General features: G+C 38.6%; 1 protein-coding gene across 2 annotated transcripts in view; it reads left to right on the top strand.

The window, feature by feature from the left end:
* The window catches only part of P2RY8 (P2Y receptor family member 8), a 34,492-nt gene extending 11,877 nt beyond the window's left edge, over positions 1 to 22,615 (top strand). For both annotated transcript variants that reach the window (XM_069875497.1, XM_069875489.1), the window contains one exon: positions 18,208 to 22,615. In XM_069875497.1, coding sequence (XP_069731598.1) covers positions 18,276 to 19,349 — 1,074 coding nt within the window. In that variant the 5' untranslated portion in view covers positions 18,208 to 18,275 and the 3' untranslated portion in view covers positions 19,350 to 22,615. The remainder of the gene's footprint in view (positions 1 to 18,207) is intronic.
* Positions 22,616 to 23,140: the final 525 nt, after the last annotated feature.

Below are 23,140 nucleotides of genomic sequence, written 5' to 3' on the forward strand. Positions count from 1 at the left end.
GCGCAATCCCAGCAGGTAGAGTAAGGTAAATGTATATGTATGACTCACATTATATGCCCAACAACAGGCCCTTACATGTTCATAAGCCTGACCTACTTTTTGACATTCACTCCAACCTCACATGAAAGGAGAAAAGATTTCTTTCACAGGTTGAATTTCCAACATCTAACCTTAATGCTAGCACTGAAAAAGGCTTTAGGAGCCTAAATACTCTCTTCTTGTCACTGTATTTCCTAAACCTCACGACTGAGGTTTTCAACTACTCAGCTTTTGCGAAGGGCACCCAGTATTAAAACTACAAAGCCCAGCCACTAAGCACTCAGAAGTTCACATGTCCTAATACCCAGTTCAGACTGAAGGCCTGAAATGATCCACAGAGCTGCATCATTTTGATAGCCCAGTACATCATAAATAGTCAAAGCAATTATTAGAGACTTACTGGAGTAGATCCTGCATGGAATACAGCCAGAAGAAAGAAGGAAATGTCTTGTGCCTGTGGATTCTTAGAGCACTCTCTACAGACTAAAAATGTTTACCCAATCTGATTGGAACCAATCAGTCTTGCATATATGTAATAACCACCACACTAGAACTATCTCTCTACGACTTATATTTACTTGTGCACTTGAATTTGTTCCTTTTTGCACAGTGGATATGAAATGCATGGGTGAGAAAGAAAGGCTTAGGTGTTTTGTGCAGTCCCTGAGAGGAGAAGACACCCAAACTACTGTTCTTATTTTAATGCAATGTGTATGTTTTATGAAATGACCAATAGAAAATCTTACTGCTTGATGGGAGGCGTAGATTCATATCTCATCGCTCTGAAGACACAAATTCATATGTCCCAAATCCCCACTGAGTGATACTTGAAAAATGTGAACAGTACTGTTGTTGCTGGTTTGGATCAGTCTGTTTATTGTGAGATAAGACTGATGCAAGCATCTAATTCAGGAGAAATTTCAGTTGCAATACATAGTCGTAGCTGATCTCCTCGACATCCTCAACAAAAAGTTGAAAGATGCAGTTTTCTCAGGGACTAAAGTGTGTCCTGTTATCTAGCTTGCTTGGTGTCCTGGTGTTCTGGATCTCATTCTAAAATGCCTAATTGTGAGCTGACGAGGTATGTGACACTTCAGCTGGGGCCCTGGGCAAGGCAAGTTCCTCTGTCTACTTATAGGTGCTCTAAGTTGTCTCTGTGGATTTGCATCTGTATTAGCTGCCTCTAGCTACTTGTTGCTTTCCTGTGTTTCTGTCCTTTTTGCGACTGAGAAAAACTAACCACAGCCATCTTTTCACACTCAGTTTCTAAAGAAACTCTTTTAACTCGTTTTCAGCTGAACTGTGACTTTCTTGAGCCTGACTAGTAACAAGAACAAGATATCAGAAATTCAGTGTATAAAGTCATACCCTGTCTATTGTAATATGAGTTATTCTGTCATTTGAGAACCAGAAACTCCTTCTGTACCTTACAGTTTATGGAGATTTTCTCCCTTAGAATATTATTACATTATCATAGTTCAGGCAGAGGATAAACACTACCTGTAAAGTAAGAATTTTCTATTTTGATAATTGATTTGGAAAATCTCCTTAGTTGGGTATCACAACTTGATGTACAATGTACATTAAAGTGCTTGATTTAAAAAAAACCAAACTTGACCACTGTTATGATAAACGTTATCCCTAGAGTATGACTTGAACTGGGCTTTCAAAGCAGTGGCACAAAACTTCACTCATTCAAGAGCTGTCATAACTTCGGAATTATTTCATCAAGCTTACCACATTGTTTTAAGAAGTCACTGAAAGTTTTGTAAAGATTATTACATGAGAGATCTTGATGCCTTGTGTGGTAAAAATATAGTTATAATGTATGAGAACAAGTCTACTGTTTCCAGTAAATTAATTGGATGAATACTTCCTGTAAAATTGTCTACAGAACGTATCTAACATCTTGAGGCATTCTAAGAAAGAACAGAAAATCTTCTAAGTAAATGGGTAGTGTATTACAGCCAAGGTTTTCATCTTAGATTAAACACAGAAGTATGATTTTTACAGATTGCTTCTTCAGTTAAATAAAAGCAGATGCTGTGCTGGTATTTCAAAATCCTTAGAACACTCGGAATATTTATAAAGCAAGATATTTATATTTCTTAACCCATCATTAATGAGATAACTGAGTACTGCAAATATATTCATATTAAAAAAAAACCCTAAAAAATGGAAAAAAAGAAAATGAAATCAGAGTAGGAAAGTCATGGCTTTTTAAAAGGCAATGAGCAAGTGAAAGAGAGCATACCGGAATTGAAGTTGATCTGATTATCATCCGCAAAGACACACCTACAGTCTTGTCAACTCTCAGAAGAGTCTTGCTTCTTAATAATCTATCTTGTTATTGCAAAGAGGCTTTTTCTCCCAAAGCATACAGAAAAGTTGACAAATTTTTTGTCTCTTTATTGACATGACTCTCTGCAGGAGTGATAATGAGGAAGCTTGTTGTGGATGTTGGTCTCAGTCAACTGTTCTCCAACAGTCTGGAAGTGATCTTAAGAGTGTCAGAGCCATACTTTTACACATATATGTTCAATAAGGTGGATTCTTACTCTGATCTAGAAAGTCAGTGTTTTGGTTATCACTCTGTTGCAGAGAGGTCACTGACATACAGATGTCCTGGTCCAAGTATCATTGCCACTTCCTAATTTACAGTTTTAGCAGCAGGAGACAAGCTTTCATTTGCTTTTGCAGAAAGATCTATGGAGGCTAGTCAGGAGTGCTAGTGCTAAGAACTGATTCTTCAAAAATAATTGGATGCCTAATTCTTTTTCAGAACTTAGGCCAAAATTAGCATCTTTCCCAAATATTGTTTTGCTGCAGGTGCTTAAAGAAATAAGGAAAAAAGAGAAATAACTATGAGGTGAACAAAAGCCTGGTCTTTAATTAAACATAACCTAGCAAGTTTTCACTCTTTGTTGCTGTGAGATTATGAATTTGAGTATAGCATGTAAGAACAAAGCAAGAATTAAATATGATCCTATCATTCTTGAAGACTGCAAAAGCTGTCATTTCATTTATAATTAAAATACTAATGGCAATGCAAGGAGTTGGCATGTGATGTGACCTAAAAATAGAAGACTAGTAAAAACACATGTTCAGCCTAAAAAGTAGCCCGTCTTGTGATTAGTATGACCATTTCAAAATATTTCCTGTTGTGATTGTATAACCTTTAAAAAGAAAGGATAGATTGTAGCTGATGAATTGCTAGGTGTCTTCTCCATCTACTAGTCTTGGCAATAGAAAGGATAGATTTCTTTTACATTAAAGAAAAGGATAAACAAATCTAAATAACAAGACTTGGGTTTGGTGTATGGTAGTTTGTAACATGATATAACAGAATGCTCTAAAAACTATTAGTCTATGCAGTACATACAAAACTAACTTTTATGTGTAGTTTATAGAACATCTTAGTGGTATGGAGACGGTGTGGGAGTGGTGAGAGGTTTGAACTGAGGAAGCCGCTTTTGAAATTTGTTTTTCTCTGTGTGTGTAATTTTTTTTAAAGGGTTTCAGAGAATTGAAAGAGGAACCTGCAGTAAGCAGCTAGTCCTAACTTGTACACAACCTTCCCCACATCACGTGATGAAATGTCTTTTATCACTGCATTCTTATCTATGCTATCTGAAATATTAGAGCACCATGGCTTTGCTCACCTGCATGGATGGATGGATGGTGCTAGAAGGTGCAGTAAGAATTTGTTTTGCCTTTCCAGGCACTTCTATGAACATACAATAAACAATATTTACTTAAGCTTAATCCTCAAGAAACAAATTATAGTAAAGCCTAAAACTCTGTTTTCTTTCTCTCTCCCTCTCTGCCTGTGTATGTGACAATACAGAGTGAGAGACAGACACACACATGGAAAAAGAAAGCATACTAAAGCTGCCGTCATGAAATTCACATTGCTTTTATATTTTTATAAAATACTTGCTGAGATGTTAAAATAAAAAGGACTTGGACCTATTTCCTTCAGTAACTTGAATAAGTTTCAAAACACTGTTTTTTTTTCCATTATTTGTTTGAAAAAGCACATTAAAGCTCCAGTGAGCTGTAACACTGACTAGCACGGGCATCAGTGACTCAATCTCATATGCCCTGCTGGGCCTCCCCACTGCCTGGCTGATGCTGCACAGAGAGGCAGGCTGAGTACCACACACAGAGGCTGAAACTGTGTCCCAGCTCCAGGTGATTTCAGCAAGGCCAGGGAGGGCATAGGTTTAGCAGGGCTGTAGGAAAACCCTGAGCCCCTGAACTTCCCATGAGCAAGCATGAGCCACGGGTCTCAGCACAGAGCTAGGGACTAAATAGTAGCAAAAATTAAATGACCTCCACTGTTCTTAGAATGAGAATCAAGAAAGTAGTTAGTGTTGGTCTTACTGCACAGCAGACAGGAGAGTGGGGTGTCTTTTCAAAACCACCACCTCATTTCTACTCCCAGGAAGCTGAGGGTTTTCTTGGGGTTTCAGAAGAGAAGGTGGCTGCTGTTTGGGCTGCAATCATATTTCAGCCACTGCCAAAGTGAAGAAGCCTGACAGTGAAGGAGTGACAATTCTCCTTCAAGATCTATGGCACCACAAGAGAGTGAAAAAGGGAACCAAAACCTTTCAATAGGGAAGCCCTCACGAGAGCCCAGGTTTCAAGATTGCCATTTTCTACCAAGTCTCATTTATCATCAGATATACCCATGTGTTATGCATTTCTTTGGGACCAACAGGTTACATTTTATATAGTTTACATTACATATTTATATATTTTCTGATTAATCAGCTCCAGGGAAAGTTTTTGGTTACTGGAACGTGATTCTCTGCACCAATATCTCACAAGAAGGCTCACAAGGTGCACATTTGGTTTAGGCTAGCTAAATTTGCCACATCAGCTCCTGGGCACAGTTCAGCAGCTGAATCACACCAGGACCATTGCAAAGAGGCAACTGCATACCATCACCCTTCTGAGGAAGCCTGAGAGCACGGGCAGAGGCTGTCTGTGTCAAGCTGATCTCCATGACAGAGAACAGACCTAAGTGCACGTTGTTATTAGCACCAAGCAACACTCAGAGGACCAACTAAGGGCCCTCTCTACCTTCCGTGAGAACAGCAGCTCTTCTGGGAACAGGAGAAAGTATGCTTAAGAAGGAAAGGGATTCTCAAGTGATTTTCTTTCTTAGGGTTTCCTTTGGTATTTCTCTGACATCTAATTCTGTACCCAGGTAGTAGAGGGCAAGGCTCAGCAGTAGGCTTTCCTCTCTGCTGGGCTTTGAAGTTATCAAGCACCGCTTGTGTTTATGGCCCAAAGCAATGGCTGAGAAAACATGGTGTGTATCTTCCAGCCAAGCACTTTAAGGATCCAGGAAAAAAAAAAAAAGTATAGAAGAAGTTCTGTCTCCTTAGCCTATCCACTAGGGAAACTTCACACACAGACATAGAATATTATATTTTAATTAAGCAGCTGAAGTTGTAAAAATTTATTCATGATAGACTGTAGCCCAAAGCTCTCAGGTGTCCTGATGGGGGAACAGGAGACCTCAGGTCAGTGCTCCTGCCACAGTGGAGGCTCAAGACGGTAGAGGCCTAAGTCAAACTTGCTTCTCCTCCTCTTGCGAGGAGCACCCATCTGAATCATGAGTGGGTGACTTCCACAAGAAGTCACTCTGTGGTGCCTGAACACACACATCACACTTTGGCACATTTTCCCAGTTTGTTGTGGGTAGTTGAAAGGTTCTGTTATTTATGTATCGTTTCCTCTCGCAGCCATTTTTCTATCCCAATGACATTGCTGCCACATTTACCATTCTCTTTATATGATTCATGATATGATCCTGCAGTTATAGCTTTCAGTCCATGGAAATTCTATCTTATTTGTTTATGCAGCTGAATTGTTTACTGGATGTGTCACAAAGCTTCTTGTAATACAATAGTACCATTCCTTCACTGACACAGACTGTTTTGGCAGGGCTGTATAAATGTGTATCCTGACAACAGCATTTCCAACAGTGACCTGTCATCAGACTTCCAAAATGCCTAAATTAGGTCAGAAAGCTGAAGCAATCGACTTCAGCAGTTTTACATTTTTTGCATATCTGTAGAGACACAAATATCTGGCTTTTTTTCTGACTGTTTTACGTGATCTGCTTCATACACTTCATACGTAGAAACTCTGTCCAGTTCCTTCCTGGAATTTATTAATACCTTTTCCTGTCCTTTTTTCCTAAGAAGATTTGATAACATTCCCACTCCTAAGTATGTGTCATTTCAAACTATATGCTTTTATGTGGCAGTTGGCTTCCTCTAATCTTTCATTTAAAACCTATGACCTTAACTTCTAGAAACAGGAGCCTTGGTCTGATTTGGTTTAGGGTGAACTGTATTTTTCTGAATAGGTGCCATCTGCACCACACGTTTCCTTTATTCTTAATGCATTTATATAATTTTCCTAGGAATCTATTTTCAATTACACACTGAAACTGCAGGAATTCAGGAATATTTCATAGCACAACACTTAGAGGTCTAGATGTCCTAAAAATTCAAGTTCTGCCTCCAAAGTTCTCCTACTGCTGTAATGTTCTTAGTATCTTATCAGATCATAATTGTACCAATCTTCAAAACTACCTTAGAGTTCATCTTTATATATCCCATGAGTTTCACAGTCTTCATCTCCAACAGACAGTTTTCCCACAAAGTAAAGTATCTATAAAGCGCATAATCAGCACCCCAAGGGACAGAATTTATCTCTTTTTTACCAAGCGATTTGTCAGCCTGTCAAGGGCCTCCCATCTCTAAGAGCTTTTTCTCCAGCTTTTTCTCCATTCCTCTGTCAGTAAATGTCCTTTCTCCTTAGAAAGACAGGAACTACTCATCCATGGTAGAACTACTCTTCTATGGTATGCTTGCAAGTTTCTTCAACATATTTTTTTTCTGCTGGGTTACTGCATTCAAGCAATTTCCGTTGTCTGTAGATCAAACACAGAGTGGTTGATGCAATATAGATTCACACCTTCATTTACATGGCAAGAATGTATTTGCTTGCCTGTACACTTAAAAATAGCAGTGAACGAATACAGGTATTAGAAGAAATTGTGAGATACAGGCTATTTACAAATGGAATACCCAGAATTAGCTCTATTAAATTGGAGCTAAATGTCAACAGCATAAAAATTATAGTTAAAACACTAACAGTACACACATTAATAAATAACCCTTCAAAGTACAGCATCTTCACTTTCATTCTTTTTTCTCAAGATGGCAAGAGTCCAGAAAGGATTTGCAGAGCTACAATGATCCAGATGTCTCAGGGCATTTTTCTAGCAATAAAAATGAACTCAAGAAAAGCCGATAAAGAGCTGTTGCTATGTATCATCTGTTGATACGAGCAGAGACTAGCTCTCTCAACAAAACCAGTTGCAGAATGCATTTGACTTCTGTCTGTGATTTTTTCATAGGTAACTTTTGTATAATAAAACATCAGCATATGTCTTGAGTACAATCAGGGCACTTATATACTTCCTAATGCAGGAAGAGTATGTTAGACAAGGACAGAATTCAATTTTTTTCTTATTCATGCATATCAATTACATAAGTGCGGTGAGAAGTTGAGAGGAAGACCAAAGCCTGAACATGAGGGCACGACACTGGTTCAGCTGCAGAGCTGAACTTTGTCTTGCTGTCTCATCTGCACTTGATGACCTTCAAAAGAATGAAACAATAGCAGATGTAGTTTCAGGGTGCTATTCCTGTTATAACTCTTTGTATTAGTGTGATAGCTCAAGTAGTCACAAAGAACCAGAACAAGAAATGGAGCTCTTTTTTTAGAAGTATTTTTCTACTTGTCCTGTTTTCTAATCTCTACTTCTTGCACGTTACCAGTCATGCCTCTAACTGTCTTCAAATTGCCAAACTGACAAAAAGTCAGGAAAAAAGTGTTCAGTGGTAAGACGGGAAAAGATAACAATTATATTGGCTCTTTCTTTTTCCTTTGTATGCATACATAATGCTGCTTTTAAAACTAGGTCATATAGTGCATCTGCTCCTGTAGTTAACTATTTCTGAAGTTTCTCTTACCTCTATACTGTGCCTTTGGGTACATTTACTCAGCACTGTTTAGGCACATGTGAATTTATACTCTGCCTTGTACCAGTCAGAAGTAGCACAGCTGCAATTATTGATGCTCAACCATAAGCCGTGAGCTTTTGCAGAGAAGCCAACTTTCAGTTCTTTCAGCAGATGAATGATGAGAGTTTGCATGAGCTCAGACAGGGTAAGGTGTCTTCTACCACCAAGCCAAGAGCTCTGAGGTGCAGTGTACACAGCACACAGAGCTGCCTCAGTCTTCACTGGGAGTTGCATGAATACCAGACCTACACACCTGGTCCTGAGATAAATGAATTCTTCCCATGACATCCAGGCACTATATTAGTACTGCATGTGCCCCAAGTTTCTCTTCTCAAGACAGATACAAGCAATACATGTCTGTCCTAGTGACACATGCCTTCATTATGATATGACCATAATTAAAAGGCAAAATTAGCCAGAGTATCCCATGATTGTAGCTTGAATACTGTTGACTGCTGATGATAGCATTGAAAAAATGAAGAAACTTTCTCTAGCAGAGAATCATAACCAGTTGTAAGACCATATACATGGGCAACTGAACATCATTCACAAAGGTACAGTGATATGCAGCTCAGTAGTAGAGATAAGATTCACTGTCAACACTATGAGCTGTGACAATAAGCAGTAAGAGAAACTAGGCAAAGGAAAGAGCTGTGACAGTGTAGGATTTATCATGGAGATTGCCCAAGCTGAGCCCCACCACTGCTCCCTTCAGGCAAGGCTGGGAAGCATTGCCTAAAGTGCTAGGGACTGAGGAGAAAACCACAGAGATCATGTTTCTTACTGCCTTGGACTGTACACATCACTTCCTACTGGCCAGTTGTTAGCACAAGCACCTCTCCTGCTGAAATACACGACATCACCTATTTTTAGTGGGTATTGACAGGGTGTGCAGGGTGGACGCAATATCAGTTCCAGCCATACAAAAGACCCTCCAGCAGCCCGTTTTTCTGATTAAAGCCTTACAGTAAGAGGTACCGTTTGACAGACAGCAAGGCTTATTCTTTCCATACATCTAGCTCTTCTTGCTCTTTCAGGAGCAGAGAATCAGATGCATGAGAAAGCTGCCAAGTGCATGTCAATTTAGGCTATACAAAACTGTGGGTCTCATGCATATTTCAGCCAAGACTGTTTTCACTAGTGTTGATGTGAGAATCACTTCTAAGCGATGTGCAAGCCAGGAGAACCATCAGTCTGCCAGGATTTCACCACCAGTACCTTGCAGAAGATACTGAGGAGCAAGCAGAGTAGTCAGTCTTGTAGGTGAGCTGTCAGTAGAGGTTAAAAGATATGTGCTAAGCAAGTATAGCAGCAGGACCAACAGAATACAAAATAGTTTTTATCTTGAGTCCCAGCTACACAAATAGCCTTACAATTATGTAAAACTGACTGTAGGTTTTGATACACAAATGGAAGAAGGCAGGTACAGGTAAAATCATGCATTTGGTCCTATTCTGTGCCACTTTATTTTGACATAGGAGCAGGCTTGATCATTCTTAAGTGGCAGCTGAGTGATCCAAGAGTGAAAGGGGTTGATTATGTTTTAGTGGACTAGTTCAGATTTTGATAGAATCCAGGCAATTACAGGATTCCAGGAAACTAGGATCTGAATCAACAGGATGTTTAAAACGGGCTCTAATCAGTTTCGAACACCTGCATTGACAATGGAAATGACTACATGTGAGATTGTTGCAGTCACTGGAGATCCACCCACTTTCCAATTCACCATAAAATTGACACTTAAATTTCCATGGATGCTAAATCCACAGCTGTAGCAAACATCAGGCAAGAAAGGTGCCAGCTGTACCCAAGTCCTGCTACTTTACGCTACTCTGGAAAAAGAGTTGCATATTCATATAGATCTTACCTTAACAAGAACAATAATTTGACCAGTATTTACAAGTCATCAGTTGTTATGGATCCAGCATGGGATTTCTGGGACATTTCTATTTACCTAGGAATCAGTAAGAGGTTTTATACATATTGAGGCCAATCAGTAGAAGTAGTGTGAGAAATTCTTTCTGAAGGCAACCTACATGCTCAGGCAAGTTCTTTGATTGACCTCTAACAAAAGTGCTTGCAATTTCTGGCCCCAGTACGTTACATGAATGTTAGAATTACCCTACAGTCTTTGCTCAAAACATTTCCTAGATACTATGACAAATTATACTTTCAGCTACAACCTGCAAAACTTGGTTGACTGTCCTGTTTATGGACACCATCATAAGTTAAATTGATCAACAGCTACAGATTGTCATATCTTCAATGCAAATGCAAGAAAAAGCAATATGCAAGTTTTTTTTTCTTTTTCTTTATTTTTTAATCTCTAGAGATAATCAGCTCTACCTCAACTTCTTTGTGGACTGAACAGGAGAGGAAACATTCAAAAAAGTTTAGCAGAGAAGAGAGATGAAATGATAGAAAGTGCATCATTTGAATATATATATATATATTGCGTAAAACACCAATCAGACCATACAGATTCAAAATAAGACCACCAAGTTTTATGAAGATTGGGGGATTCTCTGTTAGGAAACTGCCATACTGTCTGCCACACATACCTGGTGCCAACAAACCATTACTTCTTTTCTTGGCATTTAGCTCAGAAGGGAAAGGATTGACTTTTTCATCTGACTTTCACAGCAGCTATGTGAGGCAACTGCTTGTTGTGGGAAGTAATTGCAGACCAGAAGGCACTGTCTGTCAGTCCCGGGCACAGACAATATTTGAAAGAGTTAAAGTTATAAAGGAAATCAGTTAATGTGTTATTTAAATCTAGACTCGATCAGGCACTTAGTCAAAGTTCAAGAAAAACTTTAATTTTGACCATCACTCAAAAGCAAATTACCTGCAGAAGGGCACTTTGGCACAGGATGACTCTACACTACCCAGAGTGTCTGCCAAAAGGGTTAAAAGGAGCTTTGAAATCTGGTTGTTCACGACTGTGCCACCTGACAGAAACTGTGGTCTAGTGAAGTCAAGGTCCCCCACCAGCTGTCAGCAACATTTTGGTAACTCCTTCCCTGCATGTTCTTTCTCCATCTTATGTGCAAGACAGCATTATTTCAACAAGATGAAAGTTACTTTGAGCTATTGGAAAATAAGAGCATGCAAAAGGGCAATGACCACAGAGAAGTGTAAGTCCTGTAGAACGAATTCCTGCGCTGTTATGTTGAATGCTAATTCTTTTAAAAATATCAGGCTTGAAAAAAATTAAGCTTGCAAAGTTTGCTTATGTAGAAAAAACATATATAAAATATTCTAACTTAAATTTAAAGTAGCCTAGAATATCTGTCAGTGCAGTCATACAAGTTGGGTTTGATTTTGCTTTTGGGTAAGATTTTGCTCACAGGACTTTTAAAAGCTGGCTGTCTTGCTGACCAATAAAGAAAATTGCAAATGGATTCATTTTGTAGTATAACTGGTACCTGAAGTCATAGAATCATGCTTAGGATGCCGAGAGGTTTTTGACAATACTGGTCCACAGCCTTACTATTATAAACCTGACTAATGTCAAAATGAACTTTTTAAGACCACGTTGACCAGTTTTGTATTGACCAGTATTGTATTATTAAGACCACGTTGACCAGGGTTATTGACACAGATCCTCGTGGTTGTGTTTATGCAAACCTTAATTAAATTAGGGTGAACAATGGTAATAGCAGCACAGTATCCTACTTTGCTAATTTATGGTTAGCAAAGGTGAAGGGTGAAGTGAACAAAAATTCAACTATCAGCAAAACTGCATAGTCCAGGACAGACACAGGAGAGATAACAGTAGCTCTCTACAGTTAATGTTACTACTTAGCTAGTTCTGAAGAACTGGTGCAGTATTTCCTTGTGATGTTAGATTTCACACTTGGTAATGCATTTTCCGTTGAATTTTGGAAACTGCCCTCCTTGCACTCTCTCAGGCTGGAGAAAAGAAGAACTCTGTAGTAGGCAGAAATGATAGGATTACTTTTCCTTACTTTTGAAAAAGCTGATTTTGTCTAGATTGATATAGCTAACAAGATAAACAGGCATGTACCCTCCTCTGCACTAAAGCTGGTAAGCGTCTAAATTTTCTTACTGAAAAAAAATAGAGGGTTGTTTTACCTCTCAATGTGAAATCCTTGTGGACAGAAGACATTTCTGTTTTACCTTGCCCCTGCTGCTTGAGGTCAGATCAGTAACCACCATAGGGCTTACTTTGACTAGGTATACTAAGATAAAGACTGAAGTCTCTCTCCACAAGTTTTTGATTAATAGAGTGACTATAATATAACTTTCTCTTTGTAAAAAAATGTGCCATCTTTTGCAGTGAAGGCATACATATACTTTTTGTATGTACTTTATCCAAATAATCTTTGGTGAAAAATAAGAAATAAAGAACAGTTTTGGGTTTTTTTCTAAAGCTAAATGACATAGAAGGTCAGGAATATTGCAGCTAGTTGGATGTTTTCACATTTATTTGTTTGCTTAGAAACAGTTGTACACATAAGTACACAGAGGGTAGATGTCTCGTTTCCCTAATGTATTTATTCTTCAAAGAAGATAAGCTAAAGCCTAGCATGAATTAATGCCTTTCTGATAACATAACTACAGGCTCAGCAACAGTTTCTGATCTTTGCAGAAATGATACTAAGAACAAAACAATAGAAACAAACTAAAAAAAGAAATCAGCAAAAAGAGCAGAGAAGACTCAATATAAAGAAATTTCTTAGAAGACTTAGGTTCAGATTGTGACTGAATGAATCAAACCTTTGGTTTTTAGAGATGTGGAGATGAAACACTATAAGCTAAAATTTGCATGACAGTTTATCGCAAGGGTGAGAAAGAACCATCCAAACAAAAACTTTAACCTTCTCTTGTAAAGCCCATGTTCAGTTTAAGGAAGATGCAATCAGAGATGTACTCATTTACATTTGTCAGTTTGGTGAACTTGAACATTTGCAGAAGTACTTCTCTGAATTGCATCAATGATGCTTTAGGAAGAGTAACTGAGATGTGCTACATAAGGACAGTTTTTCTACTTGTTCCTTATATAAAAGCCCCTTACTCTACCTAAATATCATAGTATCATAGAATCATAGAATGGTTTGGGTTGGAAGGGACCTTTAAAGGTCATCTAGTCCAACCCCCTCTGCAGTGAGCAGAGATATCTTCAACTAGATCAGAGCCCTGTCCAACCTATCTTGAGCTTTTCCAGGGTTGGGGCTTTTACCAACTATCTGGCAACCTGTTCCAACGTTTCACCACCTTCATTGTGAAAAATTTCTTCCTTATATCTAGTCTAAATCTACCCTCTCTTAGTTTAAAACCATTACCCCTTGTTACATTGCAGCAAGCCCTGCTAAAAAGTATATACCCATCTGAAGGGCTGCAGTAAGGTCATCCCAGAGCCTTCTCTTCTCCAGGCTGAACAACCCCAACTCTCTCAGCCTTTCTTCAGAGAAGAGGTGTTCCATCCCTCTGGTAATTTTTTGTGGCCCTCCTCTGGACCCACTCAAACAGGTCTGCATCTTTCTTGTGCTGAAGGCTCCAGTGTTGGATAATACTCCAAGTGATATAAATATCAAAGTGTTTGTCACTGTTCCTGCAATTCAAGATGACTGGATACTGGCCTCTGTCTTCCTGGCTGCTTCTTCTCCTCATACTCAGTCCACAATAGAAATTAAAGATCTGCTTTCTGTGCTTGTCTAATATTCATTCATCTCACAATTCAGACAGTTGTGGAAGATTTGAATCCCCAGCAGGAACATGGCACACTGAGGATCCCTAAGTTTTCATCATTTTTAGCTACATTTAGGTGGACATAAACTATCCTAACCCTCTAGCTCTTATTGCTGCTTTGTAATAGCATTAAATTAAGCAAGTAAAAATAAAAATAACAATATTTTTCAAAAATCAGTCTTTTGAGAAAAAACAAAATACATTCTTCAGTCACATTTGCATTAATTAAAACAGTAAATATGATTTCTCTAAGTGTTTACAATAAAATCTGTACTTTCATTCTTCTTTATTCTGAATCTCTTTGCAATTGAGTTAAAACTGCATTTCAATTTGGTTTTCTTGTAATCTGAAACATGCCATCCTAATTCCTCATCTGGAAGAATGTCTTTCCAAAAGTGTAATAATATCAAAGAATTTATTAAATAAGACCTTTTTATTCTACGCAATAATGCTTTGACAGGTAGTGAACCAAGAATTATGACACAGAATAGGTATTGGAAGGTCTTCTACTGCATAACATGTTTTGAGATTTATTTTAACATCTCAAATCACAAAACTTTTTATAACATCATAATTCTGGCTTTCATTGGACTCAGAGGCTTTTCAGTCTTTTGCAGGGGTGCACCTGACATCAACAACAGCAAGAGAACAGATGTAAGAGAGGAAGCACAGCAGTTTTATTTAGTAGTCTATTTCTATTATTACTGCTCCATGGCAAAGAAATAACATAGTCCTCTTCTGATATTTTACCGTTTGATTTTCAGTATACCCTTTAAGGTTTTATTTGGCATCATGTGTCAGTTAAAGGGAAAGGAAACATCTTTCTTGTCAGAAAAGCACTAAGCAGCTGTCACCTTTGCTTGTGGTTACAGCTCAGATGAAAATCTGGCATTACTGAATTTGCAAGTGAGATTTCTGTACCATGACCCAAGAAGTTTGAAGAGATGAACAAATCCTACCTGGATTTATCAGGGATTACTCCATCCAATAAATGTTTCAGAAATGAGGCGAGCAGAAAAGCTTTGCATTTCTCTTTCTGTGTCGGAAGCTTGAGGCCTGATGTAAATAGCAATAAGACTGGATCTCCTCACTTGAAGAATCCTTATTGATTTTTTCCAGTCTGCCTGGAAAAAATAGTTTAAATATGGCTCTCCCCAAAATAAAATCAAATCCATGTCTTCGTAACAGGGATACTTATGTGACAGAACTGTATTTTTACAGATTATGTATATAAAACCTTAGCTGAGGGCTAATGTTTTAGAATTATCCTGCAGCAAAGTTTGTCTTGCAGAGGATCCATGCAAGCTCCACTGATCTGAATTGTAATGGAAACCTGAAACTGACAGGAAGCAACTCATAAAACCTAAGGAGAATCTAATTCTTATCCTCATAAAGATTACTTTCTTGCTTGATTCATGACATTTTCAAGTTAAACCACAAGAGAAAGACAGAGACTGTGGTTGCGGTGGGGGAAGAACTTAAAGTTACCCTAATCAAGATGAAAATATACATACAGTGAACTAAACTCAAATAAACTCAATAAGGAGAATTAAAGTAAGTTGAAATGCTACATTGTGGTTCCAGAAGCTTAGCCTGGGCATTTTAAAAGCAAAGCATCTAAAGTAAGTGTTACTCAGAGCAGGAATTTCTTCTAGCCAAGTTTTTCCTGAACAAGGAATTCAGGATTAGAGCCCTGGAAGGATTTGGCAAAAAGAAAGGCAAAGTGGAAAGAAGGATTTTATGTACTTCACGTTTCCCCAAGAAGCTATTTGTTCTCGGTAATGTCTCCCAGTAACAGTCTTGTGTGCTTTGCATGCACCCTTCTCCCCTGCTGAAGACGCTAGACTACCACTGCATCATTCTTCTTTTGCTCCTTGCGAGGGACATCTTACTTACTGAAAACCACGTCAAGGGAACCTACCCTTTTCAGAGAGCTCTTGTAGGCATCTGAACACAGAGTCTGGTGCCTTTCAACCCCTATTCAACAGGCACCTAATTTGGAAGGCGCTTGCGTTTTACTGAGGTTACTGTTCCACAACTGGATAAAATTTGTCTTTAGCCAGGCCACAGATCCTAACACTGTTTTGCATACTGCAGCATCTATGTGTACATTTTTTATATCTCCCTTTTATCAGGATGTGTTCTCAGAAAAAGCAAGCTTAGAAGAAAATACATTTCTGATTAGCTCTAACACAAAACTGAATGTAAGAGGTATTCAATAGCTTTATGGCCAGTGTGACAGATTTAATGGAAATTTTCACCTATACAAGAGTTGAAATAGATAACATTGAAGTTTTTGACCAAGATCTTTCTGTCAGTGAGCACTTTTTTCAAGTTCCCCTGAAAACTAAAGAGTTAGTCTCATTCTTGATATAGCTCCACTGAGAACTGCATCTCATTTCAATTTAATCTGCAATGGGTTTGCTCAAAGGATTTTTTGCAGTTGTGGTCATGTGATATGCTCATTACTTGAAGCATGTTTTATTTGCATCATGCACATGATTTCTTTGCAATTCCTACTTTCTTGTGCCTTTTTCTGGGCTTCCAACAGCTAGAAATCTGAAGCTTCTGAAAGACTGGCAATACTATTTATCATTACTTGTTTGATATTGACTCTCACTACTACTTCTGAATACTTTTAACTGACATTTGAAGCACTGTGTCAACTCAATCAGATCAAGAAACAACAGAAATAAGCCCCTACTGAGCTTCTTGCTGCTGTGGTTGTGCTTTTTCTAGATCTACACTCAGTTTACTCTTATTGTTGAGTATCTCTTTATTGCACTACTGCCTTCGGTAAAGACTTTGCCTTTGCCAGGTCTCAGGAACCATCAACAGTTATTTTGTGAAAGATCTAGAAGCTATTCAGTAGAAGCCTCTGCCAGAAGTCACCAAGTTTGTCAGAATAGTTATTTCCAGCTAGATTTAGCCAGTACCAAGGGCTCACCTCTCTGAGACTGATCTATTATAATGCTCAAGGGCTATAATCACACAATTAAATTAAATTAAAGGTCTTATTTAATGAAATTTGAGGTCAAGTGACACCAACTGACTGGCACTTCTGGTTTTTTTTTAATCTAACCTCCTACAGCAGGTGCATCTTGCAGAGATACTTGGATTAAACAGTGCAAGTTGTCAAAGTCAACAAGTAGGAGTGTGTGCCTGAACTCACTCTCTGACCTTCTTTTATTAAGCAGCACAGATTCACCAGATTCACTCAGAGTCATTGGTTGCCTTGGCCTGGTACCCTTCTCAGGCCCCTGCTGCCACTCCTCACAGAACTTACTGTTGCTCTGTCCTTTGCCCTTTTGCATCATTCATTGCCATTTCTTCACTTTTTCAACGCTATATTCCCGTGAAATCGCAACCCTGTGCTTGCAGCTTAATGAAAGTAAGCACACATGCATTTAGTAGATTGAGGTGTGAGTTCTTGTTTGCATCTGCTAGATGCTGCTACACTCTATAAAACAAATAAGCTAAACCATAAGCTATTGTGTCTGCCAAGAAAGGTCTATATGGGCCAGACAGTACAAGCATGTTTTTGCTTTGCAGACTGCAAAACTGAAATTATTTTTGCAGAATTACAGGTGATACTAATAAGACAGCTGCAAACATAACTTTTTTGTAATAACTTACATATTACAGAAACTGAAACTCAATAGCTTTTCTTTTTGTTATAAGAGAGCTTGTTATTTCTTTAGCCTAGTCCCTTCAACCTGTAGCAAAAGTCCAAGCAACTGCAATGTCCCTGGTTGTCAGTTACAGATTGTTTATCTTATATGTTCTTTATATCATGAATATACCAAGAATAATTGATTGCAGGTTCACCTTTCCCCAGATGGAAAAAAAAAAAAAAATCCAGCACTTACTTGGAATGGATCAATGCTTTTTTTTTGGAGGGGGAGAAGTCAGAAAATATTGTGTATTACGAGAAGCACAGTCATGGCACCTGGAGTAGATAGGATGGATTTAGCTCATGGATATCCTATGGTATAATGCTCTCATGCAGGCGTCAATTTAATTCCAATTGTGACATATGATTTTTATTACATTATAATAATGAAAGAGGTGTGAAAATGTATAGATTGCAAAAACTATCAGAAAGCCTTTCAGCAGGAAAAAAAGTAGCTATTCAAAGCTAGGAAGAAGTGAAACTGTTAAAACATTACCATGATTTGGAGGGAGGAGAGAGTTTGCAGGAGATAATTTTAATGGATGTAGTTCATTCAGAGATAATCTGTCAAACTACACAGGGTGTTTTCTTAGCTTGATAAATAGAACTGTGTTCTTAATTTCTGTTTTGACACACTGCTTTTCTCTCTTGACATTTGTCCTCTAGGTTCTTAAGCCAAGTGTTCATGATATGATCCATCTGGCTTATGGTGATCAACAATTCCTTAGTCAATAATGGTTAAAAACGGATCCCAACTGGATGCTGAAACGCTGGCAATGCTCCAGAATAAAGCTATCTCCATCACCCTTCCAGTTGTGTATACACTGGTGGCTATGATCAGTATCCCTGGAAACTTGTTCTCCCTTTGGGTACTCTGCTGGCACATCAAACCCAAAACACCTTCTGTTATATTCATGATAAACTTAAGCATCACAGATCTCATGCTGGCCAGCTGCTTTCCCTTCCAGATTTCTTACCACATACAAAGCAATCACTGGAGCTTTGGCAAGACTCTTTGCAGCCTTGTGACCGTGATGTTCTACTCCAACATGTACTCTTCCATATTGACCATGACCTGTATCAGCATCGAGCGGTACATGGGTGTGGTCTATCCCATGAAGCTGATCAAATGGAGAAGAAAAAGATATGCCCTGGCTGCCTGCCTAGGTATGTGGATTTTCTTGCTGCTAGCCTTCTACCCATTAGAAAGCACAGATCTGACCTATGAAGTGGAACAATTGGGGATTATAACTTGTTTTGACGTCCTCAAATGGGATATGCTGCCCAACTTTGCAGCCTGGGTAGCCTTTCTCCTCACGCTTTTTGTTGTGCTCTTCCTGATCCCCTTTGTTGTAACAGTTGGATGCTATATTGGCATCATTCGGAAGCTTATTCAGTCATCGAACAGATACGGTAACAAGCAGAAGACCAGATCCATATACCTGGCAATGATAGTCCTTTTGGTTTTCATCACTTGCTTCGCCCCCAATAACTTTATCCTACTGGTGCATATGATCATCCGCCTGTTTTATGGCAGAAGTTTGTACCCTGCCTACAAGCTCACCTTGTGCCTCAGCTGCCTCAACAACTGCATAGATCCCTTCATTTATTATTTTGCATCCAAAGAATTTTACCAGAAATTCATGCAAGTGTTTCGCCCTAAGGTACTGCTCAGCGACAGTTTGGAAAACAGAAGGGAAAGTTTATTCTCTGGCAGGACCATGTCAGCCAGATCGATGTCAAGCGGACCTATGGAGGGGTTAGAGGGAGTAAAGGTCTATTTGCAAAGGCAAGAAAGTGTTTTTTAGCCTTTGACATTTCCAGAAGAAAGACACCTGTGAGATCCATGAGAAGGCAGAAAACATTTCTTTCTGAAAGGCTATCCTCAAAATACCTTGTTCCAGTGACAGAACTCAAGCCATGCTTGTGCATCCTACTTCAGTATTTTCTGGTAAGAAATGGGAGCTTTGGAGGAACTGAGTTTACTTAAGAAGGCACTGAAGCAAACCTGAGATTCATAATTAGAGGTTCTCCTGGAATCAGTCCCACTGCATGAAACGAAGGGATAAGTTTAGAACAAATATTACTTGCAGGTTATGTTCTCTGTGTTTAAGCAAAGGCTTGTGATTCTTGGTGAATGTGAAACATCGCTGTGTATGAATTAGAGCATACACTGCAGTTAGGTTTGGAGTAGGAGAGTTATTTTTCTAAGCAATGCAGTGTGGTTTTTGTTAGGGTTTTTTTAATGCATTGCTTTCTACCTTGCTGTAAGAATGAGTAAAAATAGCTTGTCATTTTACAGTTAATGCATAATGCATAGCCACTGTGAATTCACCACAATACTCGCCCAGCTGTTTATCAGAACCAAACCACGCTGACCTTTAAAAAGGTTAGATTGACTCATATTATTTATTTCAATGTTATACAACAAAACATCTCATACAATGAAAGGAAAGCTAGAACTAACAATATTTGAGACAACTTCAGCTGCTGAGTAGATTATATTTTTATTTCCTGTAGTTATCAATTTCTCAGGACAGTGTGGAGCAGCTAATTTTAGAAAACAGGTTTTCTTATGGAAACATAGAACCATAGAATGGTTTGGGTTGGAAAGGACCTTAAAGATTGTCTAGTCCCAACCACCTTGCCATGGGTAGGGATGCCTTCCACTAGATCAGGTTGCTCAAAGCCTCACCCAACCTGGCCTTGAGCCCTGCCAGGGAGAGAGCATTGACCCATTCCCACATTGATCTACTACAGTAATAATGCTGCTGCTTGTATATGATTGATATCAACAAGTCATTTTCACCAATTCACTGTAGGCTATACACAGAAGCAGCGTCCCCTTCAGCAGAGAATTTAGCTTTATTATGGTGCACAGACAGGGAGTTTGTCTTCCTTATGGTGATGGTGTGGATTATTGACCAGATTTTCAGCTGAATATATCAGAATTCAACCACAGAGTGGAGTGATTATGTGCCAGCAGAAACCAGCTTTAAATCTGTCCCTATATCCAGATGTCAGAAATGTACCTTTTTTCAAGCGGACAAAAAGAAAGAAGAAGAAAAAATGAAAGCAGGGCTTGAAGATGGGAGATGTACCAAATACCCTGGAAATAGGTTACAGCAGGTTGATTGTGCAGTCCTGTATTTGGGACTCAACTCTGAAATACCATTCTCTAACTTGTTTGCATACACTGTGTAAAATTTTGATTATTCTCATATGTAAGAAACTGTCTGTGCACTTGGAAAGACAACTGCTACAGAATACATACTCGGGAGAGATGAAGGCAATGGTTTTCCTGTAGTATTTACAATTTTTTACCTATTGGCCCTTATTGACAGTGAAGAGTCAAAAAAACCCTGACAGAGCCAGGCAAGTTTCCCCTCATAAGCAAGACAACGCTATATTTTATCCTTTTGCTGTGGTGAGACTCCATCCAACACTGAGTAGGAGGCTGCCTTTGACATAATGGATAGTTGGTTCAGACACCACACTCTAACTCTGCCTTGACCAGACCTGAACTGATTTATCAGCTGCTGTGCCTAGGCAAAAGACAATACCCAAGGCCATTGAAATCTGCCTTTTTTCCTTTGTGTACAACATGATTGAAACATAATTTTCCACCACTAATCATCACAAATTTCTTCCGTTAATTTCTTCTACTTTCTTTCTAATATTCAAAAGCCATCTGAAGTGGTTTGTGGCATTTCACAGTGTTAGTTTTAATTGATCTGCACATTTTCTGGCCACAAGGCCAAACTTAGTGATACATAATCCATCCAGACTTTGCAATGAATTTGCCTCGAAGCTCCAGCACTACCAGCCTGCGTGCTGGGTGAGATGGGCTTTCTACTTTAAATCACCTTGTGTATGTTCAAAGACAGGAGACCATTGAATATGTTCCTGTGTGAACTGAGGATTCTAAGCTCCTGTATCAGCTCTAGGACACACTCCAAAATGCCTGCTTACACCAGGACCTCCAAAGAAAGAACAATGGCTCTTTCCAAGCTGTCCCTCATCCGTCAGGCAGAAACTCAGTTACTTTACTTATGTTTTGCAAGCCTTCATATTAACTCAGCAGTGCATGGTTTCACCTTGTTGTTCAAGTCCCTTCACCATCTATTTTCACAGAATTATAGCTTTCTCACTATCAAAACTGTTTTCAGTATTTTACTGTGGCAGAGATGTTTTTTAAATCTCTCTCCTTTTTTCTTTTTTTTTTAACAGGCAATTATTTTTACAATTAAAAGAATCACTTCTCCTAGCTCTAATGCAGATTTTTACTCTGTTTTCTCTTATACCTGATCCTCAAGTGTTTAAGTGCCCTCTAAAATGTGCTGCAATGTGCCTGAACTGTAACTGACACCAAATAGAGCCAAAAGGGCAGAAACTTTGCACTTTGGACATCAACGGCTGTATTTTGAAAAATACTGAATTGCTCCTTTTGCAAGAAAGAAAATATGCATACAACTGACAGAAAGTGTTACTCTCTCCAGACTCATGCAGCTCTTCATAGCCCTTCATCCCTTTTTTGACATTGTCTAAAAAGGAACCAGAAGGATGCCTCCTTCAGGTACCTCCTCACGACATTTTACTAACTAGCTTCTAGTTAGCTCAGATTTGACTAAGTTCCCATTTAGGTCAGCAGGATTGTTCCTTAAGAAAGGAATACAGAAAGGAACCCAACGACTGCAGTTTTTTGAGTCTGATGGTGTATACTGTGAAGTTTTACAGGTGTTCTTAAACAGGAGGAGACAAAATAATTAAAGTAGCCCAACATACTGGTTTTGACACTGGAAACATCCTTCAGGGGAACCATAAGGTAGCAAGATTTCAACCCCTCTTGGTCAGTAGTTGTGAGTTGACAAAAATATGCGTGCGTGTATATATATATAAATATATAAATAAAAATACAGATTTCCATTTGAAAGATTATTGAGAAGCTCATGTCTATATTGCCTTTGGTCTGGGGAATTGGGTCCTGGTCGCCATGCATAATTCATTTCCTCTGTGGTTAATGTACTTTTTCCTGAGAAGACATGAATGTATAGGCTTTTGTTTGGGGTTTTTGTTTTGTTCTTTTGTGATTTTTTAAACTGTTATTTAGCATTTTAATCTATGAATATGCTTGTATTTTTTGTATATATAATAATAAAAAAAATTAAAAAGACATGATTTAAGATTCTTTCCTTTGTTCGCACCTGCGTGCGTGAGAAAATTCCAAGCTTAGAGGAGGGCAGGAAAACCAAGTTATAAAATAAAATTAATCCATTTCCCATTCTTATTGTGCTTTTTTTTCAGATTTCTATATTGTTTTAAGTCTCTTATTTTTCCCAACCACCTGCTCATTGTTTTCTATACATACACATACACATACACATACACATACACATACACATACACATATACATATACATATACATATACATATACATATCAGCAGCTGGCATTGGCATACCCCCTTCATACAAATTTTAGAAGCAACCACTATTGAATGAGATGTTGGCTAGCTTGGAATTATTCTTCTTGCCCAATAGCCGAACATAAGAAATATATATGTTTTTAAATTTCAGTGCATTTCTGAAGAGGGCTGGAA

This window comes from Phaenicophaeus curvirostris, chromosome 1, assembly GCF_032191515.1.
Source record: "Phaenicophaeus curvirostris isolate KB17595 chromosome 1, BPBGC_Pcur_1.0, whole genome shotgun sequence".
In the NCBI taxonomy this organism is placed as follows: Eukaryota; Metazoa; Chordata; class Aves; order Cuculiformes; family Cuculidae; genus Phaenicophaeus; species Phaenicophaeus curvirostris.